The sequence below is a fragment of the Oncorhynchus tshawytscha genome, linkage group LG22, assembly GCF_018296145.1.
Source record: "Oncorhynchus tshawytscha isolate Ot180627B linkage group LG22, Otsh_v2.0, whole genome shotgun sequence".
Classification (NCBI taxonomy): Eukaryota; Metazoa; Chordata; class Actinopteri; order Salmoniformes; family Salmonidae; genus Oncorhynchus; species Oncorhynchus tshawytscha.
In genome coordinates, this window is record NC_056450.1 from 20,222,197 (window position 1) to 20,243,443 (window position 21,247).

Consider the following 21,247-nt stretch of genomic DNA (forward strand, 5'->3'; position numbering starts at 1 on the left):
TTTCACTGATGGTCCAGTGTTGATATGATTACTGTAATTATGATATTTACTGTAGACTTCAAAATGTTTAACCGACGGGGTATATCGAAGGCTACATCATTTCTTCTGTTAAGTGAAATTCTCACCAGGTGACCTTTTTCATCTCATTCTCTGAGAATTTGCTCAGAACCTCATTTTTTGGTTGTATTTTCTAAGTACTGTATCACTCATAAAAGAGAGGCCTCTGTCGTTTTTAAAAAGAAACCTGTGGACTAAGATTTCATGTTGATGCATTCCCCAAAATGATTGTGTTGGTTGTCATATGAACCAGACATAGTTTTACACTGATTTATCACCACTTTTCTAATTTAATAGCAATATGTCACAATTCACAATATTATACCTCTCAAAATCTGTGAGTCACAAGGATGAAAGGGAAAAGTATTGTGTAGGAGTACGCAAAGATTGACATTCAAGTCTGAAAGGCACTTAACCCTCGGGCAAGACAGGAGTTTTGGCTGCCTGAAGGTTATGATCATTTGCCGAAAATGTAAATGAGCTATTTACTTGCAGAAATGCCATATATTGTCTGCCTTGCACCTAAACATAGGGTAGCAATCAAAAAAATTATAATCACCTACTCAATGGGGCAACCTCAGGGCAGGCTTGCACGACTACTCAATTCACTTGCCCCAGGCAATAGGGCAACCCTTAATTTCAATTCCTGGTAAGGGATGGAAATATATCAAAATAGACCTACTGCTAATCTAACAAAAAATGTATTGTGAAAAGGGGAAATGTTTGTTAAAATTGTCGGTGAGGATGCTAATTGTATATTTTGGGAAGCTGTTCATGTTAATTTTATCAGAGATGTAATGATGTTTAATAATCGATAATGTTATGCACATGATTAATAAAATATATTTTTCTTCCGCATTATATTGTTTTTTTGTTTGCTTGTACTGTATCTGTCGTTTTGCACCTAGAAACAGTTGCAAGTCCTGTCCAGGTGATGGCAGTAAGGTGTTCTCTTAGCTTTAAAAACCAGCGAAGAAATATTAACTGGAAGTAAAACCTTTAGAAGAAGAAGGAAGCGTTTGAGTCTTCCGGTTGTCCAAGATTGCGCGGAGTATATTTCAGGTTTGTTTAATAATTTGTAATGCAAAGGATTAAAAAGTTCAGTTAACCCACTTCAGATTTATTGAGAGGAGACGAATTTCAAATATAAATTTTCTCCTGGGAAAAAAACTAAAACTTATTGTCATCAGCGCCTTAATTTCTCGCCAATGCTAATGTTAGCTTATTAGCATATGTTAGCACCTGACCAGAGCTTCTCTATATATATGGCTCTGACTGCAACGGACTAGCTTACTAGTTTCAAGACGCATGCAGCTAGGTACACTTTCAGATGTTAACTAACGACCGCCACGGGTTAGTATACAGTAGCTACTAGTAATTGAGAATTGTGCTTACGCTACCGTTAGCTGTAAGATATAGTACGTTAATTGGTATCACGTAACGTTTAGAGTTGGTTTATTTATGACAACGGGCCTAGCTAGCTAACTAATGAATTACAGCTAATTATGCTGTATACTTATAATGTAAGGAGTGTCGGCGAGTAATATTTCATAGATTCAGTTCACATTTAGCATTACACAGTGCGGTTTCACGCAACGTGTGTGTAGATCTCTCTATTTGACTTGGACGTATGACTTCTCTCCCCCTTCTATCACACCGACGTTTTCCTTCCATTTTTGGATTTTTTTTTTATTTTGTACCAGTGAAACTGCTATGGATAAGATTCGAGGCGCTACTCAGGTAACAACAGAAATTATAGGCTACAAACTTGAGCCTCCTCTCCCATACAACCCTTATACGATGGGACCTTTTTTTTCTATATCCTGGGCAAGACCCATCTTGACTATTATAACCCATCAAATTCTTATTCGTACAATCCTCTTGTCCCGAGGTGTGAAATAGTGTGTGTGTAGCTATGTACACCCTTGCGCAAATAATGAAACGCATGCATTGAACTGTGGAATGTATTATCCAAAGGCTACATGCAGGCCTACATCACCTAATGAACAGAAATGAAATATTTGCACATGAATACCACAGTTGCCACTAACATGACACCAGTGCACACTGCTCTTCCATTGCCCTCCATGTTAGTCTGAAGCAGGGGGTCTCTGTCTCTGTAGCAGGCGGCGGCGAGCGGGTGCTGATGGGGGACGAAAAGGACACCTGGAAAGTGAAAACACTCGACGAAATTCTCCAAGAGAAGAAACGCAGACGGGAGCTGGAGGAGAGTACGGAGCCCAAACGTCTGAAAAATGTAAACGGAAGAGAGATTCTGTGGTGCCCCAAACTGACCCTAGTACCCCCTATACACTTGGGGAGATCTGAAAAGAGATTGGGATAAGGAATGTGGAAATGGCTCCACCTTTCCCCCTGATAAACTAGGTGAAATGTTTGCCATATTGCTTCCACACATCCGATAGCTCAGATCTCCACCTGACGATGGTCTAGGGGTTGATTTGGGGCACATTGTTTCTCTTCCCCCATCAGAGGATGCTGGTTCCCATTTTGATTCGATCCTGTTTATCTAAATGTATCACAGACTAGAGCTATACCTGTACCAGTGACTCAAACTTTATTGTAATCTTACCATATGTGCAATCAATCATTGTTACGGTTATCATACTGTTTTTTTCCCCCCTACATGTTTTTTTGGGGGGAATGGGTATAATGTCCCCTCTTTCTTATGTCTTGTCCAGTGCGTTCCGTGCCCTGTTCCACAGACGGATGATCGGGAAGCCAAACGGGACACTCCGGAAGAAGGAGAACTACAGGATAAAAAAATGGAAATAACAATCCGGAATTCCCCGTACATACGGGAAGATTCCACAGAGGACAGGTAAAGGGGATACGGAAAAAGAGCTGTGGGAATTAGGGTCACGTTCAGGCGGGCCAGATAATGGAGAAAAAATGTGTTTCAAAACTGAACTTATTCCTTTTGAATACATTTTCTCCCATTTTTGTCCCAACTGAACGCCACCCTGCTATGCACAGGGGCAGCCTGTTTGTTGAGTCGTTGGCACTAGACAGTCTTCCCAATTCCAGGGGAGAAGAGGATGAATCGCTGGCAATAAAGCCTCCCCAGCAAATTACCAGAAAAGACAAATCTCACCACAGAAAGGAGGAGAAAAGAAAGGACAAGAGACGCCGCCGCAGTCACTCTGCTGAAGGAGGTACGTTGCCATCCTGGGACGTGTATCGCTGTAGAATGCTTCATAGGGACTGGATCATGTAGTGTTAAACTGTATTTATGCATATGTAGCACCTATTAGCACTCTATCACATTTTGTATTTATCACAGCAGCAGGGAAACGCGTTCGGCCCAAAGACAAAGACAGGGAGAGTGAGCGCAGAAAGCGGCAGTGGGAGGAGCAGGACAAGGCCCGGCGAGACTGGGAGAGGCAGAAACGCAGGGAACAGGCCAGAGCACAATCACGCAGAGAGAGGTGACCACCGACTACTGTGACCATACACACACACAGTTGGGTGTATTAGCGTGGATTGTATTAGCTAATATGTACAACAGAACAAATCACTTGTGTTCAAACGTATGAAGTTCTCAACATGTCTGTTAATCAGTGGCATCTCATACTGTACACCTGTATCAGAATATGACCCCCAAGAGTGGGGCAAGTTGGAACAAAAGTTTCAAGAGCAAAGACTACCCAAAAAAATACATCAGCATTTTTTTATTAATGCGTATCGCCCCACTGTCTTATGTCATATTGCTTAGTCTACTTTTAAACTGGCAGATCCTCAAACAATCACTGCTCAGTCATCACGTTTACTGTGCAGTTACCTGTCACACTGTATACTGTACTTTTCCCTGAAGCAGACATTAACGGTGTGGGGTGGGTGGCTTTTGGGTTTCTGGAGAGCTCCTGACAGGATTCCCCCGTCTTCCCCGGACTACAGGGACAGGTTGGAGCAGGTGGAGCGCCAGCGTGAGAGGGACCGCAAGCTCCGTGAGCAGCAGCAGAAGGAGCAGCGTGAGCAGAAGGAGAGGGAGAGAAGGGCAGAGGAGCGCCGGAAAGAGCGCGAGGTGCGCCGAGAAGGTCAGGCTTCACAAATGCATATTCGCACACACACGGTTAAAGTTTTTGCTTTAGTGTGCGTGAATGATGTACGTCTTTTGATGTATGTATGGGCACGCTGTTGGTGAAGGAAGCTAAATCTGTTGTCCCCCTCTGACAGTTCCGTCCCACCACCGTGCGCTGCCCGATGAGTACGGTGACAAACCCAAACAGAGCCACCGCAGTCGCAGCCCCAACCCCAACCAGACTCCCCGGGATAGACTGGAGCAAAACAGCGAGCCACACAGAACTGGTGGTGAGACTAACCAATCAAGTTGTTTTTATAAAATATTGCTTTGGTGGTAGTTAGCTTCAAAATAAATTAAATCCATGACTTATAATGGGGTGCTTGTGTTTGTTGTCCAGTGGCAAAGGATGAGAAGCCTGAGGACAAGGACCTTCTCTCTGACCTCCAGGACATCAGTGACAGCGAGAGGAAGACCAGTACAGGAGAGTCCTCCTTAGGTAGACACACTCATTTACAGTCGCAACATACCCCACTGTCACTTTACACCAGATTGGCATAACAAAAAAGGAATGAAAACAAAGCACACTCCTACTGATGTTTAATCCGTAACGGAGTTCTGTTATAGATATTCAGTCAAGACACTTCTCCTTGTGTTATGTTAATGTGGGTAGTTTGGCGGTGACACGGAGTGGATTTTTCTTTCCTAGGTTCAGGGTCAGGCTCTGATGAGGAGAATGATGATGGATCTAGCAGTGAGGGAGAGGAAGAGGAATCGGGTTCGGGCTCAGGAGAATCTGACCAAACTGCAGGTCTGCTGAATTTATGTCTCTGTTGTTGTGATCGTGCGCATGTCTTATCCCGGACTACCATTACGATGTTGTCACGGTGACATGGCTTGGACCCACCCATTGTCTGTGTTTCAGGTGACGTGAGTGAAGATGAGCGGTCTGAGGAAGAGTTTGAGGAAGAAAGAGAGAACAGCAACCATATTGCCCCAGGTAGGCATTTCGTACTCCATTTGTCTGGTGGCAGTCATTTGAACATGTATTATTATGTCATGTCTAAGAGTAAAGTTTGTTTTGACTGGTCTTGAAGCTTGTTTATCTAAAAATGTTAGGAGGTATTCTCAACCAGCTGCTAGATGCTATTTTGTCCTGTTTCTATAAGTTATAACTGCCCCCTCATTAACCATCCCAGTGCCTGAGTCCCGATTTGACCATGACACTGAGGAAAGTGGAGAGGAGGAGGAGGAAGAGGACGAGGAGGAGGAGGAGGAAGCAGGGGAGGGAGATGTCACCCCCCAGTCGGTGTCTCACTCCCACTCAGCCACCCCTGAACTTGAGGAGAACTACATCCCTGACTCTCCTCCCATCTCCCCGGTGGAGCTAAAGAAGGAGCTGCCCAAGTACCTGCCAGCTCTACAGGTCTGTGTTTGGCAGCACACCACACCTGGGTCAAATACATGTTTGTTTTATTTCAAACACCTGAGGTGCGCTTGACCTAGCTTACCATGTATATTGGGGCCCATTAGAATATTCCAAGAAATGCTCAAGTATTTAACAGAAAACAAAAACATATTTGACCCATACCTGTACACACATGCAAATCGTATAGAGACGTATTGATTGACATTGGTTTTCCAGGGGTGTCGCAGTGTCGAGGAGTTCCAGTGTCTAAATCGTATCGAGGAAGGGACCTACGGTGTGGTGTACAGGGCCAAGGACAAAAAAACAGGTACGGTGCATTCGGAAAGTATTCAGACGCCTTCACTTTTTCTACATCTTGTTACTTTACAGCTGTATTCTAAAATGTATTATATTAATTGTTTTCCTCATTCTACACAAAAAAAAATGCAAATGTATTAAAAATTGAAGAACAGAAATGCCTTATTTACATAAGTATTCAGACTCTGCTATGAGACTTGAAATTGAGCTCAGGTGCATCCTGTTTTCATTGATCATCCTTGAGATGTTTCTACATCTTGAGTCCACCTGTGGTAAATTCAGTTGATTGGATATGATTTGACAAGGCACATACCTGTCTATATACGGTCCCACAGTTGACAGTGCATGACAGAGCAAAAACCAAGCCATGGGGTTGAAGGAATTGTCTGTAGAGCTCTGAGAAAGAATGGTCGAGGCACAGATCTGGGGAAGGGTACCAAGAAATGTCTGCAGCATTGAAGGTCCCCAGGAACACAGTGGCCTCCATCATTCTTAAATGGAAGAACTTCGGAACCACCGAGACTTTTCCTAGAGCTGGCCGCCCGGCCAAACTGAGCGATCGGGGAGAAGGGCTTTGGTCAAGGAGGTGACCAAGAACCCGATGGTCATCTGAAAGAGCTCCAGAGTTCCTCTGTGGAGATGGGAAAACCTTCCAGAAGGACATCTCTGCTGCATTCCACCAATCAGGTCTTTATGCTAGTGCACAGACGGAAGCTGCCACTCAGGAAAAGGCACATAACAGCCCACTTGGAATTTGCCAAATGGCATCTAAAGGACTCTCAGACCAGGAGAAACAAGATTCTCTGGTCTGATGAAATCTACATTGAACTCTTTGACCTGAATGCCAAGTATCACATCTGGAGGAAACCTGGCAGCATCCCTATGGTGAAGCAAGGTAGTGGCAGCATCATGCTGTGGGAATGTTTTTCAGCGGCAGGGACTGTGAGACAAGTCGGGAAAGATGAACGGAGCAAAGTACAGAGTGATCCTTGATGAAAACCTGCTCAGGACCTCAGACTGGGGCAAAGGTTCACCTTCCAACAAGACAACGGACCTAAGCACACAGCCAAGACAACGCAGGAGTGTATTCGGGACAAGTCTCTGAATGTCCTTGAGTGGCCCAGCCAGAGCCCGGACTTGAACCCGATCAAACATATCTACCTTCCGGCGCCGACAGAGATGGCCGCCTCGCTTCACGTTCCTAGGAAACTATGCAGTTTTTGTTTTTTTTACGTGTTATTTCTTACATTAGTACCCCAGGTCATCTTAGGTTTCATTACATACAGTCGAGAAGAACTACTGAATATAAGATCAGCGTCAACTCACCATCAGTACGACCAAGAATATGTTTTTCGCGACGCGGATCCTGTGTTCTGCCTTACAAACAGGACAACGGAGTGGATTCCATTCAGCGACCCAAAAAACGACTCCGAAAAAGAGGGAAACGAGGCGGTCTTCTGGTCAGACTCCGGAGACGGGCACACCGTGCACCACTCCCTAGCATTCTTCTTGCCAATGTCCAGTCTCTTGACAACAAGGTTGATGAAATCCGAGCAAGGGTAGCATTCCAGAGGGACATCAGAGACTGTAACGTTCTCTGCTTCACGGAAACATGGCTCACTGGAGAGACGCTATCCGAGGTGGTGCAGCCAACGGGTTTCTCCACGCATCGCGCCGACAGAAACAAACATCTTTCTGGTAAGAAGAGGGGCGGGGGCGTATGCCTTATGACTAACGTGACATGGTGTGATGAAAGAGACATACAGGAACTCAAATCCTTCTGTTCACCTGATTTAGAATTCCTCACAATCAAATGTAGACTGCATTATCTACCAAGAGAATTCTCTTCGATTATAATCACAGCCGTATATATCCCCCCCCAAGCAGACACATCGATGGCTCTGAACAAACTTTATTTAACTCTCTGCAAACTGGAAACGATTTATCCGGAGGCTGCATTCATTGTAGCTGGGGATTTTAACAAGGCTAATCTGAAAACAAGACTCTCTAAATTTTATCAGCATATCGATTGCGGAACCAGGGGTGGAAATACCTTGGATCATTGTTACTCTAACTTCCGCGACGCATATAAGACCCTGCCCCGCCCCCCTTTCGGAAAAGCTGACCACGACTCCATTTTGTTGATCCCTGCCTACAGACAGAAACTAAAACAAGAAGCTCCCACGCTGAGGTCTGTTCAACACTGGTCTGACCAAGCTGACTCCACACTCCAAGACTGCTTCCATCACGTGGACTGGAAGATGTTTTGTATTGCGTCAGACAACATTGACGAATACGCTTATTCGGTGTGCGAGTTCATTAGAACATGCGTTGAAGATGTCGTTCCCATAGCAACGATTAAAACATACCCTAACCAGAAACCGTGGATTGATGGCAGCATTCGTGTGAAACTGAAAGCGCGAACCACTGCTTTTAATCAGGGCAAGGTGTCTGGTGGCATGACTGAATACAAACAGTGCAGCTATTCCCTCCGCAAGGCTATTAAACAAGCTAAGCGTCAGTACAGAGACAAAGTAGAATCTCAATTCAACGGCTCAGACACAAGAGGCATGTGGCAGGGTCTACAGTCAATCACGGACTACAGGAAGAAATCCAGCCCAGTCACGGACCAGGATGTCTTGCTCCCAGGCAGACTAAATAACTTTTTGCCCGCTTTGAGGACAATACAGTGCCACTGACACGGCCTGCAATGAAAACATGCGGTCTCTCCTTCACTGCAGCCGAGGTGAGTAAGACATTTAAACGTGTTAACCCTCGCAAGGCTGCAGGCCCAGACGGCATCCCCAGCCGCGCCCTCAGAGCATGCGCAGACCAGCTGGCCGGTGTGTTTACGGACATATTCAATCAATCCCTATACCAGTCTGCTGTTCCCACATGCTTCAAGGGGGCCACCATTGTTCCTGTTCCCAAGAAAGCTAAGGTAACTGAGCTAAACGACTACCGCCCGTAGCACTCACATCCGTCATCATGAAGGGCTTTGAGAGACTAGTCAAGGACCATATCACCTCCACCCTACCTGACACCCTAGACCCACTCCAATTTGCTTACCGCCCAAATAGGTCCACAGACGATGCAATCTCAACCACACTGCACACTGCCCTAAACCATCTGGACAAGAGGAATACCTATGTGAGAATGCTGTTCATCGCCTACAGCTCGGCATTCAACACCATAGTACCCTCCAAGCTCGTCATCAAGCTCGAGACCCTGGGTCTCGACCCCGCCCTGTGCAACTGGGTACTGGACTTCCTGACGGGCCGCCCCCAGGTGGTGAGGGTAGGCAACAACATCTCCTCCCCGCTGATCCTCAACACTGGGGCCCCACAAGGGTGCGTTCTGAGCCCTCTCCTGTACTCCCTGTTCACCCACGACTGCGTAGCCACGCACGCCTCCAACTCAATCATCAAGTTTGCGGACGACACAACAGTGGTAGGCTTGATTACCAACAACGACGAGACTGCCTACAGGGAGGAGGTGAGGGCCCTCGGAGTGTGGTGTCAGGAAAATAACCTCACACTCAACGTCAACAAAACTAAGGAGATGATTGTGGACTTCAGGAAACAGCAGAGGGAACACCCCCTATCCACATCGATGGAACAGTAGTGGAGAGGGTAGCAAGTTTTAAGTTCCTCGGCATACACATCACAGACAAACTGAATTGGTCCACTCACACAGACAGCATCGTGAAGAAGGCGCAGCAGCGCCTCTTCAACCTCAGGAGGCTGAAGAAATTCGGCTTGTCACCAAAAGCACTCACAAACTTCTACAGATGCACAATCGAGAGCATCCTGGCGGGCTGTATCACCGCCTGGTACGGCAACTGCTCCGCCCTCAACCGTAAGGCTCTCCAGAGGGTAGTGAGGTCTGCACAACGCATCACCGGGGGCAAACTACCTGCCCTCCAGGACACCTACACCACCCGATGTTACAGGAAGGCCATAAAGATCATCAAGGACATCAACCACCCGAGCCACTGCCTGTTCACCCCGCTATCATCCAGAAGGCGAGGTCAGTACAGGTGCATCAAAGCTGGGACCGAGAGACTGAAAAACAGCTTCTATCTCAAGGCCATCAGACTGTTAAACAGCCACCACTAACATTGAGTGGCTGCTGCCAACACACTGACACTGACACTGACTCAACTCCAGCCACTTTAATAATGGGAATTGATGGGAAATGAGGTAAATATATAAACAATGCTACCTTATATAATGTTACTTACCCTACATTATTCATCTCATATGCATACGTATATACTGTACTGTTTATCATCGACTGCATCCTTATGTAATACATGTATCACTAGCCACTTTAACTATGCCACTTTGTTTACATACGCATCTCATATGTATATACTGTACTCGATATCAGCTACTGTATCTTGCCTATGCTGCTCTGTACCATCACTCATTCATATATCCTTATGTACATATTCTTTATCCCCTTACACTGTGTATAAGACAGTAGTTTTGGAATTGTTAGTTAGATTACTTGTTGGTATTACTGCATTGTCGGAACTAGAAGCACAAGCATTTCGCTACACTCGCATTAACATCTGCTAACCATGTGTATGTGACAAATAAAATTTGATTTGATTTGACATATCTGGAGAGACCTGAAAATAGGTGTGCAGCAACGCTCCCCATTTAACCTGACAGAGCTTGAGAGGATTGGCAGAGAATGGGAAAAACTCCCCAAATACAGATGTGCCAAGCTTGTAATCGCTGCCAAAGGTGCTTCAACAAAGTACTGAGTAAATGGTCTGAATACTTTAGTGATTTTTAAAAAATTACATTTGCAAACAATTTTAAAAACCTGTTTTTTGCTTTGTCATTATGGGGTATTGTGTGTCAATTGATGAGGGGGAAAAAAACTAATCAATTTTAGAATAAGGCTATAACGTAACAAAATGTTGAAAAAGTCAAGGGGTATGAATACTTTCCGAAGTCACTGTGGGCTACCTTGCAATCGATTTCCAATCCCTGGACTCGGACACACTAAAACACACCTTTCCCTTTTCAGATGAGATTGTTGCCTTGAAGCGTTTGAAGATGGAGAAGGAGAAAGAAGGTTTCCCCATCACGTCTCTGAGAGAGATCAACACCATTCTGAAGGCCCAGCACCCCAACATCGTCACTGTCAGGGTGAGGAGCATAGAAATACATATTGGTATTCTATTTCTATGGTGAGCGGCACACACCTGATTTAGAGGAAGCCCCCCCTCCAATATTTAGACATTTATTTTGTTTAGCTCCTTTCATCTGAAAGTGTAGCACAAATTCAAGTTAAAAAATGGATAAACGAGCAATGTATACTAGTGATAGCTGAACTCGTACTTAATCCCATTTTCTCCCATGTTAGGAAATTGTTGTTGGAAGCAACATGGACAAGATCTACATTGTTATGAACTACGTGGAGCACGACCTGAAGAGCTTGATGGAGACCATGAAACAGCCTTTCCTGCCAGGTAATTTTGTGGGATACAGTTTGAGTTGGACTACATGCAGTATGCAAATGTCTACCTCCATTTTCCCATATCATGTGGCTAGGTAAGTGGTACTCTGTTTGGAATAGAAATGAAACGTGTTCTCTGGTGGGTTCCCTTTGTTTACCTAGCAAATATTGTCATGCTTCTGTGGTGAGCATACTACCAAAAGGGTTAGTACTTCTTCCCAGACGATGTGGTCTGGGGTTTAAAGGATTGTTCTAATGTTTATGAACTCATGTCTCTTGTTTCCTCTTTCTTTGGCCTCAGGTGAAGTGAAGACCCTGATGATCCAACTGCTGCGAGGTGTTCGCCATCTCCACGACAACTGGATCCTCCACCGCGACCTGAAGACCTCCAACCTGCTGCTCAGTCACAAGGGGATCCTTAAGGTGCCATAGATGTCTTCTTGTTTTGTATTATACTATGTCCCATTTATATTAAAACCACTGTGGGTTGGGAACTTCAGATGAGGATTAGGTCATCCATGGCTCGGAAAAAATAAATTCTAGGCTCTAGGCTTGTTGATGACGACAAATAATGATGTTAATGTGCGTGAGAGGGTGTGCTTGCCTCATAGGCATCTTTTGAAATGTTTGTTGCGCTCTTCTAGGTGGGGGACTTTGGTCTGGCCCGTGAATATGGTTCTCCCCTGAAGCCCTATACACCTGTGGTGGTGACATTGTGGTACCGTTCTCCAGAGCTGCTGCTGGGAGCCAAAGTGAGTCAGAACTTGATCTGGAATCAGTTTACCCTCCCCAAATCCTAATGATGAATGAGATTACACACCTGTATTCAGAGACACAAGAATACTGTCAGAATACCTCTGGTCTACAAAGACACAAAGCAACTGAGTCAAAATGTCTCAAACATCAAAAACCCTCTACAGTCAAAATGGTGCCATTCTAAACCCTAAACAAGTCCCTGCCTGACTGTGAACCTTACCACACCCAGACATCACAACATATACTTCGTACACCTTCAAATATTGTATAAGTATGGTTCTGAACATATCCCAAGACTACATACACATAGCACCAAGTCAAAGCTTGTCATCACCCAGCCTAAACACTCCAACCCAGACTCATGTAGTGTGGTGGACTCATTGGTGTGTGTTTTTCTCTCCACAGGAGTACTCCACAGCTGTGGACATGTGGTCTGTGGGCTGCATATTTGGAGAGCTCCTTACCCAGAAACCTCTCTTCCCTGGAAAATCTGAAATCGACCAAATTAACAAGATATTTAAGGTTAGCTAATTTTGATCAAGAAGTCCCATTTTACTTCATACTGTCTGGAACGTAATAGCACTTTACCCCACTCCTACAGTACCAGTCAAAAGTTTGGACACCGCAACTCATCCCAGGGTTTTTTCTTATTTGTACTATTTTCTACATTGTAGAATAATAGTCAAGACATCAAAACTATAAAATAACACATATGGAATCATGTAGTAACCAAAAAAGTGTTAAACAAATCAAAATATATTTAAAATTCTTGAAAGTAGCCACCTTTTGCCTTTGACAGCTTGCACGCTCTTGGCATTCTCTCAACCAGCTTCACGAGGTAGTTACCTGGAATGCATTTCAATAAACAGGAGTGCCCTGTTCAAAGTTAATTTGTGGAATTTCTTTCCTTAATGCGTTTGAGCCAATCAGTTGTGTTGTGACAAGGTAGAGGTGGTATAGAGAAGAGAAATATTGGGTAAAAGACCAAGTCCATATTATGGCAAGAACAGCTCAAATGAGCAAAGAGCAACAACAGTCCATCATTACTTTAAGACATGAGGGTCAGTAAATTTGGAACATTTCAAGAACTTTCTTCAAGTGCAGTCGCAAAAAGCATAAAGGGCCATGATGAAAATGGCTCTCATGGGGATCGCCACAGGAAAGGAAGACCCAGAGTTACCTCTGCTACAGAGGATAAGTTCATTAAGAGTTACCAGCCTCAGAAATTGCAGCCCAAATAAATGCTTCACAGAGTTCAAGTAACAGACACATCTCAACATCAACTGTTCAGAGTAGGCTGCTTGAGTCTGGCCTTTATGGTCAAATTGCTGCAAAGAAACCACTACTAAAGGACACCAATAAGAAGAGACTTACTTGGGCCAAGAAACACAAACAATGGACATTAGACCAATGGAAATCTGTCCTTTGGTCTGAGGAGTCCACATTTGAGATTTTTTTTGTGAGACGCAGCGTATTGGACTGGATGATGTCCGCAAATGTGGTTCCCACCATGAAGCATGGAGGAGATGTGGGGGTGCTTTGTTGGTGATACTGTCTGATTTATTTTGAATTCAAGGCACACTTAACCAGCATGGCTACCACCGCATTCAGCGATATGCTCTCCTCTGGTTTGCGCTTAGTGGGACTATAATTTGTTTTTCAACAGCACAATGACCCAACACACCTCCAGGCTGTGTAAAGGCTATTTGACCAAGAAAGATAGTGATTGAGTGCTGCATCAGATGACCTGGCCTCCACAATCACCCAACCTTAACCCAATTGAGAGAGTTTGAGTTGGACCACAGAGTGACGGTAAACTAGCCATCAAAATCAAGTCAAAATTGTATTTGTCACATGCGCCGAATACAACATACCTTACAGTGAAATGTTTATTTACAAGCCCTTAACCAACAATGCAGTTTTAAGAAAATAAAATGTGTTGAAGTATTTACTAAGGAGCAACAATAAAATAACAGTAGCGAGGCTATACACAGGCTATATACAGCAACGGTTAGTCGAGGTAATATGTACATGTAGGTAGAGGTAAAGTGACTGCATGGATAATAAACAGAGTAGGAGCAGTGTACAAAATGTAAAAAATTGGGGAGGGGACAAGGCAAATAGTCTGGGTAGCCATTTGATTAGCTGTTAAGTCTTATGGCTTGTTAAGAAGCCTTTTGTACCTAGAATTGGCTCTCTGCCACTGCTTGCCGTGTGGTAGCAGAGAGAAGGTCTTTGACTAGGGTGGCTGGGGTCTTTGGCAATTTTTTTTGGTCCTTTCTCTGACACCGCCGGGTATGGAGGTACTGAATGGCAGGAAGCTTGGCCCCAGTGATATACTGGGCGTACGCACTACCCTCCTGTAGTGCCTTGCGGTTGGAGGCCGAGCAGTTACCGTACCAGGCGGTGACGCAACCAGTCATGATTCGATCGTGCAGCTTTATAACATTTTGAGGATCTGAGGACCCATGCCAAATCTTTTCAGTATCCCGAGGGGGAATAGTCATTGTCGTGCCCTCTCCGTGACTGTCTTGATGTGTTTGGACCATGATAGTTTGTTGGTGATGTGGACACCAAGGAACTAGAAGCTCTCAACCTGCTCCACTACAGCTCTGTCGATGAGAATGGGGGCGTGCTCGGTCCTCCTTTTCTGTAGTCCACTATCATCTCTTTTTTTTTTTTATCACGTTGAGGGAGAGAGTGTTATCCTGGCACCACACTGCCAGGTCTCTGACCTCCTTCCTGTAGGCTGTCTCATCATTGTCAGTGATCAGGCCTACTACTGTTGTGTTGTCAACAAACTTAATGATGGTGTTGGAGTTGTGCTTGGCCATGCAGTCATGGGAGTACAAGAGGGGACTGAACACGCACCCCTGAGGGGCCTCTGAGGATCAGCGTGTTGTTACCTACCCTTATCACCTGGGGGAGGCCCGTCAGGAAGTCCAGGATCCTGTTGCAGAGGGAGGTGTTTACTCCCAGGGTCCTTAGCTTAGTTATGAGCTTAGAGGGTGCTATGGTGTTGAACGCTGAGCTGTAGTCAATAAATGGCATTCTCACGTAGGTGTTCCTTTTATCCAGGTGTGAAAGGGCAGTGTGAAGTGCAATAGAGATGGCATCTTCTGTGGATCTGTTGGTGCGGTATGCAAATTGGTGTTGCTTGACTCGAAGCCAGCTTAGAAGTTATTTAGCTCATCTGATAGGCTCGTGTCACTGGGCAGCTCGCAGCTGTGCTTCCCTTTTGTAGTCCCTAAAAGATTTGCAGTTTTTTGATCTCCCCATAGGGTTGCAGAGTTAGGAATATAATATAGTCGGATTAAATGGATTTAATTTGACGTCACAATCTATTTTTCAGAAAGGGACTGCGGTTCAATGACCCAGTCTCTTTTAGACAGTGTGACATAACGGTCTTGTCTGTGGCGCTTGTCTGACTGAGCTAAACCGTAAAACTCAGATTAAAAGATGTGGTCTTGACTGTGTTCCAGTACTCCTCACTTAGCAGTTCTGAACATACCAGACAAAATGGTGACCACCCCTCATATACACATAATAACTTAGTGTTGATGTGTGTTCTCACCAGGACTTGGGGTCGCCCAGCGAGAAGATTTGGCCGGGCTACAATGAGCTCCCTGCCGTGAAGAAGATGACTTTCACAGAGTACCCCTACAACAACATGCGCAAGCGCTTCGGAGCCCTGCTTTCAGACCAGGGCTTTGACCTCATGAACAAGTACGTCTACTCAACTTCAGACTTGCACTTACCCCTAACCATTTCAACCGCATGGTTAGTTAAAACACCATTCATTACTAACCTATTAAAAAAACCTGACCTAACTCACCTTTACACCAAACCTCAGACTTACTTGAAATTCAACCTCAACTGAGCAGTGTATCTAAAGTGAGAGAATGCATTTTTTGTTGTTGTACCTAATTCTTAATTTTCCATCAACCTGAAAGACTATTGTGTGTCTGTGCCGATGTGGTCTTTACTCTTTCAGCGGGGGGTTTAACATCAGCATTGCTATGCCTTGATGTAATGTGTGTATGCTGTCAGGTCTGCCCTGTGATATGCTCCACATGTCTTCTGCTTCAGTCACTGCACTCTTGGCAAGCTGATTATAAACAGGATGGAGAAGTAGCGTTTTGGCGTTGTATCAAAGTACCTCAGCCCTCCTCCAGACCTGTATTTCATTTCACAGCGTTTTTTTTTTTCATCTTGGCTTGCGTGTGTCTCACAACTGCATTAAAGCAGGGCCTATCATAAATGAATATGCTAGGATATTTTACACGCAACTGACCGAAGACTGAACACACTCGCATCATCGGCAAAGAAAAGTAGCAGGCGAGCCAGCAAGATGGAGAGAGGATGAGGGAGGCAGAAAGAACCGTGCGCATATTGTCTTGGTAATCTGTATCTCGCATATTTACCAAAGTATCCTCAAGTTCACCTTTATTTAAATACACAACTTTCCCTAGGAATATGTTTTGTGATAACAGCACAGTGACTTAGTTTGTGAGATAGTTTTTTTTCTTCTAAATGCTAACTGAAAAACAATCTCAATTTAGTTTAAACATTCACACCCCTATTATTTGCTTCACACACCTGTAATGGGTGGCCATGTATGGCCAAGGGAGGGGTTGGGGTCAGCTTTTGGGTGAACTTTGACACCAGTCCAACTGAGTGGAATGCTGCAGCAGTCACATGACCCAGGAAGTGCAATGACCCCTGGCCAGTGGCTGCTAGCCGTCTCATTAGACCCTGACCCCCTGTGAGCTATGTTTGGACTGGAGGCTGGACCTCCTTCAGCCGCAGAACTGAACTGGCGTAAGTCTATTCATTGAGTGTGTAGGCTTTCTGGGTGGACATGGCAGTCCTGTTTCAGTTTGGAACATCACACTCCTCCATGGCACCAGGCTGTAGGGGGGAGTTTAGTGCTGTGACCTGAATGATGACATTGTAGATGAAGTATGCATCTCAATTAGGGATGTCCCTGACAAAAAAAAAACTTATTTCGACCAATCCATTGGTATTTTTTCATATATTGACACATCCTATGTGTTTTAATCAAATCCACTATATTCACTGAGCTTGTCTGATGCTTTAAGCACACTGTTTGATTAAATAATTAAGACACACAAATGACTAGAGGGAGTCCGACCAGCAATTGATTTGATTGTGCTGGGCTTGCTGCGCTATGTAAAAATAAGACAGTGACTGACCAGCACCCGTTGTCTTTCTCCTCCCTGTTGCAGTGACCACCATAGAACATCAGTGTTTATCACGCTGTCCGTGTTACTGGAGTTGCAACATAATTAGACATTTCTGACTGAAAAAAAAATCTCATTTGTTTAGGAAAAATATTCCTTATTCCCTCAATCCCCGCTCTCTTTTACGTGACATGTGTATGCATCACGTGCACGTGACCGAATAGCTATTCGCACAGGATTAGTATTACTAGAGAACGTTGGTTATGTAATTATTACTCCAAAATGTCCGTTATTCCAGAGGACAATTCAGACGTGATTTTATTTCCAAATTGCCCCCTGTAATTATTTTTTTTCAATATATTGACAGTTACGACGGAGGTTTTTATTCTCGCCGTGAATATACAGTATTTCAACATGTCCAGGTGATAACTCAAGCTTGGTTTGGTTTAGAAACCATCTTTTGTGTGGTGTCGCGATAATATTTACATTGAGGAAGTGTGATCATAATCGTTAGGATATTTTAGCGTTCCGCAGTACGTTCTAAATGCCTCCCAACCTTCAGATGTGAGCTGAACAGTGCAATTGCACTTGCGATGCATTTTAAATCTATGGATGAGAAAGTCTTACGCTTAGATCACACCTAGAGTCACTGCGCAATAGTATGCAGCATCATCTGGATATGTATGCAACAAAAGTTCAACATTCACCTTCTGCTACCAGTTCTGTCAAGCCATATAAGCATACAGTTTGACGTATACACTCGATAACTCCAACGTATGCACCGCACTGCAACTGCGTCTGCAAGGCAAACACAGCGTTTAATTGGAAATGAATGTAATTCTGGTGTACCAAAATGTAATGACTTTGGCAGTGTGATTTTAAGTGTAAATTTTAACATCAAGGGTTGCATTAAATAGGCGCAATATTCAATTAATATGCACAAAATATATAAACAAAAGCATTCACTGTAAACATTGATAAACTACATGTCGGCCATTTCAAATATAATTTATGTGAACTACTTACATTTATCGACTCAGTTATTGTTTTCATGCGCAAAACCGCAAGCAACACTTGTCAAACTTTCTCACCTGTCAAGACATTTCTCTCAAAACACAAGGATGTTGATTACCACAGGTCTAGTATTATGAGAGGACTTTGGAGTTTGACAAAGAACAATAGGCTATTCTGGCTGGAATTGTTACTCTCCTGCCATGTAAAAATGACTGACGTGGATTCAAACGGAACTAAAATTACAGATGTGGTGTTTTGTACTCGTGCACAATTTGTTACCCGACCTCCCCATTAAAACTAATCCAGTCCGAATAGGGCACAATGGGGCCTGACCTATAGCATATCATAAAGTCTACTACTTATGATCCTAATAATACTAGTAATAACAATAAGGAGATCAAGGAAAAAGAGCAATATTAATATTTATAACATTTTGGAATAGTGTAAACACTAAATGATAAATAATACCATGGAGGCTGTTCTAAGGGAAAGTGTAAATCCTTTATTACAGCAAAGATTGTTTTTTTTTTTAAAGCTGAATTTGTGAAATTGTTTACTTGACATGTTGTTGCAATGAGGGTTGGCGCTCACGGAATCAGTAGGCTATTAAACAAACAGGCAACAGAAGCAGGACCTGTCTTATTTCTGTAGATATATTGATGATTTATAAAGCCAGGCATATTTAACAGGTCTATAATCAATAACCTCATTAAGTTGGGGTTTTCTCTCATTTTTCATTGACAAGGCTAGGGCTGTTTTCTCGTCTCATTCTGCTTCTGCCTCCGCTGCATTGTTCTCAATACCATTATGCTGATTAACGTTGCTATTAGGCACATAGCAACATGGTCTAGGGAAAGGCGCCAATTCCACAGTGCACAGATGTGCTTCTGAAACGAGGACAGCGACCACTATCCAACGCGGTAGAAGGCACATTTTGTTATAAAATAATATTATTTGTGTTAGTGTTGCACCATTGTCCTTATGTAATGTAACTGTATACAGTTTCAGTAGCATATGTTGTAGACTGATGCGACTGTGCCATCCCCACGGCCTCCACAATAGATCAGTCCACTCACAGGTGCAAATCAGACAGGTGTGTTGTACACAATACTTTATTTAAAACATTTTTGCTACTGCTTAGCTAAATAAATATTGGTCGATCAACCAGTCGACTAAATAGGGTCAGCCCTAATCTCAAGAGTTTAAAGGGGACTTCTTCTCATCGGCTTCTCCAACTTCTCCGATGTAAAATAACTCTTGGAAGGCGTTCAATTCAAAACAACTTTATTAATCCCGGAAGGTCAATTTCATTGTCAGGCTTGTTGCTTTCACTTACCCTATGTGTTCAGATGAGATGAGGGAAAGGACGCCGCTTTAGACTATGGAGAGGGACCTCATGTGCTCTATGAAAGCTTTAATGCAGAAGTGCTGCTGTTTTGAGTGACCTCTGCCACTCCTGGCCTTGACTTTTTTCTTTCCCCAAGGTTCCTCACCTATTGCCCCAGCAAGAGGATCCTGTCGGATGAGGCACTGAAGCACGAGTATTTCCGGGAGACGCCGCAGCCCATCGACCCGTCCATGTTCCCCACCTGGCCCGCCAAGAGCGAGCAACAGAGGGTGAAGAGGGGCACCAGCCCGCGCCCCCCCGAGGGAGGCCTGGGCTACAGTCAGCTGGTGAGGCTGGGTTGAACTCTACATCCCTATGTTGACCAGGGTTTAACATCTGAGCTCAGTTTCTGTCATACACAGATTATAGACCTACAGCACTCTGTAGTCGAGACATCCTCCCACTGCTTACTACTTCTGTTTCAAGAATACATTATTTCCGTGGCATAACAGCAATGTACCTCATCAGCTAACGTGTGTGGTTTGTCGTCTCTCCAGGGTGACGATGACCTGAAAGACACCGGCTTCCATCTGACCACCAGCAACCAAGGGGCATCTGCTGTGGGCCCAGGGTTCAGCCTCAAGTTCTGAGCTGCACATGGAGGACAGGACACCCTGTGTATGCAAAAAGAGAGACTAGCATGGTCACCTGACCAGACAATGAATCATGGGACATGTAGGTTTTAACGTGGCTGGGCTTATTGTGGGAATGACCTCCGGTGTCAGGGGTCAGCTTACTGCCCTCACTGTGACCCTGTGAGGGTACAGACTGGTCATTACATGACATGAACAACGGACAAATCCGCTTAATGTCTCTTTCCATATGGATGAATCCCAACAGTTAAACAGTCACTTCTTTTAACATTCTCAACTCTGACAAGTGCATTGAAACCAAACTACAATTTGTCAGTAGCTTAGCCCATGTTGGCGTTTTGTTTTCAGTCTTTTTTTTACACTGCGGAAAAGGACCAGATTTTAAGTGGTTGGTATTTTTTGAGTACTGGAGCTACTGTATAATAATGAAGCAGCGTTAGATCCATGTCAATCCATCATATTGTAAGGACTTAACTGTGTGACTGATGGCTAACATACCAGGACATGTTTTTGCTAGAAATAAAATGTAAAACTCTTTTGCTGGCATTTGTAAATGCTGTCTGAGCTAAGCAAACAGCACCACACACTGCTTGCCAAAGAAAAAAAAGAAAGGACGTCGAGTCCAACAAAAATTCCAGCCTTGAACCTGGCTCTGTAGTAACCGTCCAAGAGGGATGTCCTCCTTTGCCCTGCACACTATGTCTCAGCACATTTCAGGGGAAAGAGCCCCTGATTGTCTTTGTTATTGAAGTGGCTCATGATTTTTAGGACTAAACCATCAAGTTATTTGATTTCTAGCTAGAGGAAAATAAACCTTACATTCTCATTCTTGTGATACGGCTGGCTGCTCGGACTAGAACAGTTGAAAAACTTTCCCTCGTATGGGTAATCAGCAGAAATGGACATGCATTAATCAGTTTATCTGCGAGTCCCCTCTAAAGCCCTTCTGTGGAGTATTACACCTGATGTGTCAAATGAGTAGGCAAAGCATTGTGG

At 44.2% G+C, this 21,247-nt stretch overlaps 1 protein-coding gene across 9 annotated transcripts; it reads left to right on the plus strand.

Moving 5' to 3' along the window:
* Window positions 1-1,046: 1,046 nt before the first annotated feature.
* LOC112222004 (cyclin-dependent kinase 11B) lies at window positions 1,047-20,787 on the plus strand. Of its 9 annotated transcripts, none has more exons than XM_024384522.1 (21): window positions 1,055-1,119; window positions 1,761-1,797; window positions 2,181-2,314; window positions 2,757-2,896; window positions 3,052-3,230; window positions 3,359-3,503; window positions 3,934-4,112; window positions 4,252-4,386; window positions 4,497-4,595; window positions 4,806-4,907; window positions 5,022-5,096; window positions 5,296-5,522; window positions 5,742-5,832; window positions 10,866-10,987; window positions 11,205-11,310; window positions 11,599-11,720; window positions 11,942-12,049; window positions 12,459-12,575; window positions 15,631-15,779; window positions 19,756-19,945; window positions 20,156-20,787. In XM_024384522.1, exons 3-21 carry the CDS (start codon window positions 2,204-2,206, stop codon window positions 20,246-20,248), a joined length of 2,490 nt encoding a protein of 829 aa, XP_024240290.1. In that variant the 5' UTR covers window positions 1,055-1,119; window positions 1,761-1,797; window positions 2,181-2,203; the 3' UTR covers window positions 20,249-20,787. The 9 variants fall into 9 exon arrangements, with proteins under 9 accessions (XP_024240291.1, XP_024240290.1, XP_024240294.1 ...); XM_024384526.1 differs by having other exon boundaries at window positions 3,973-4,112; XM_024384525.1 differs by having other exon boundaries at window positions 3,362-3,503.
* Window positions 20,788-21,247: the final 460 nt, after the last annotated feature.

Coding starts and splice junctions, on each gene's coding strand:
- LOC112222004 (XM_024384523.1), top strand. CDS start 2,204: ATGGGGGACGAAAAGGACACCTGGAAAGTGAAAACACTCGACGAAATT. Junction 4,113..4,251: donor GCGCGAGGTGCGCCGAGAAG/GTCAGGCTTCAC, acceptor CCCCTCTGACAG/TTCCGTCCCACCACCGTGCG. Junction 4,908..5,021: donor AGAATCTGACCAAACTGCAG/GTCTGCTGAATT, acceptor TCTGTGTTTCAG/GTGACGTGAGTGAAGATGAG.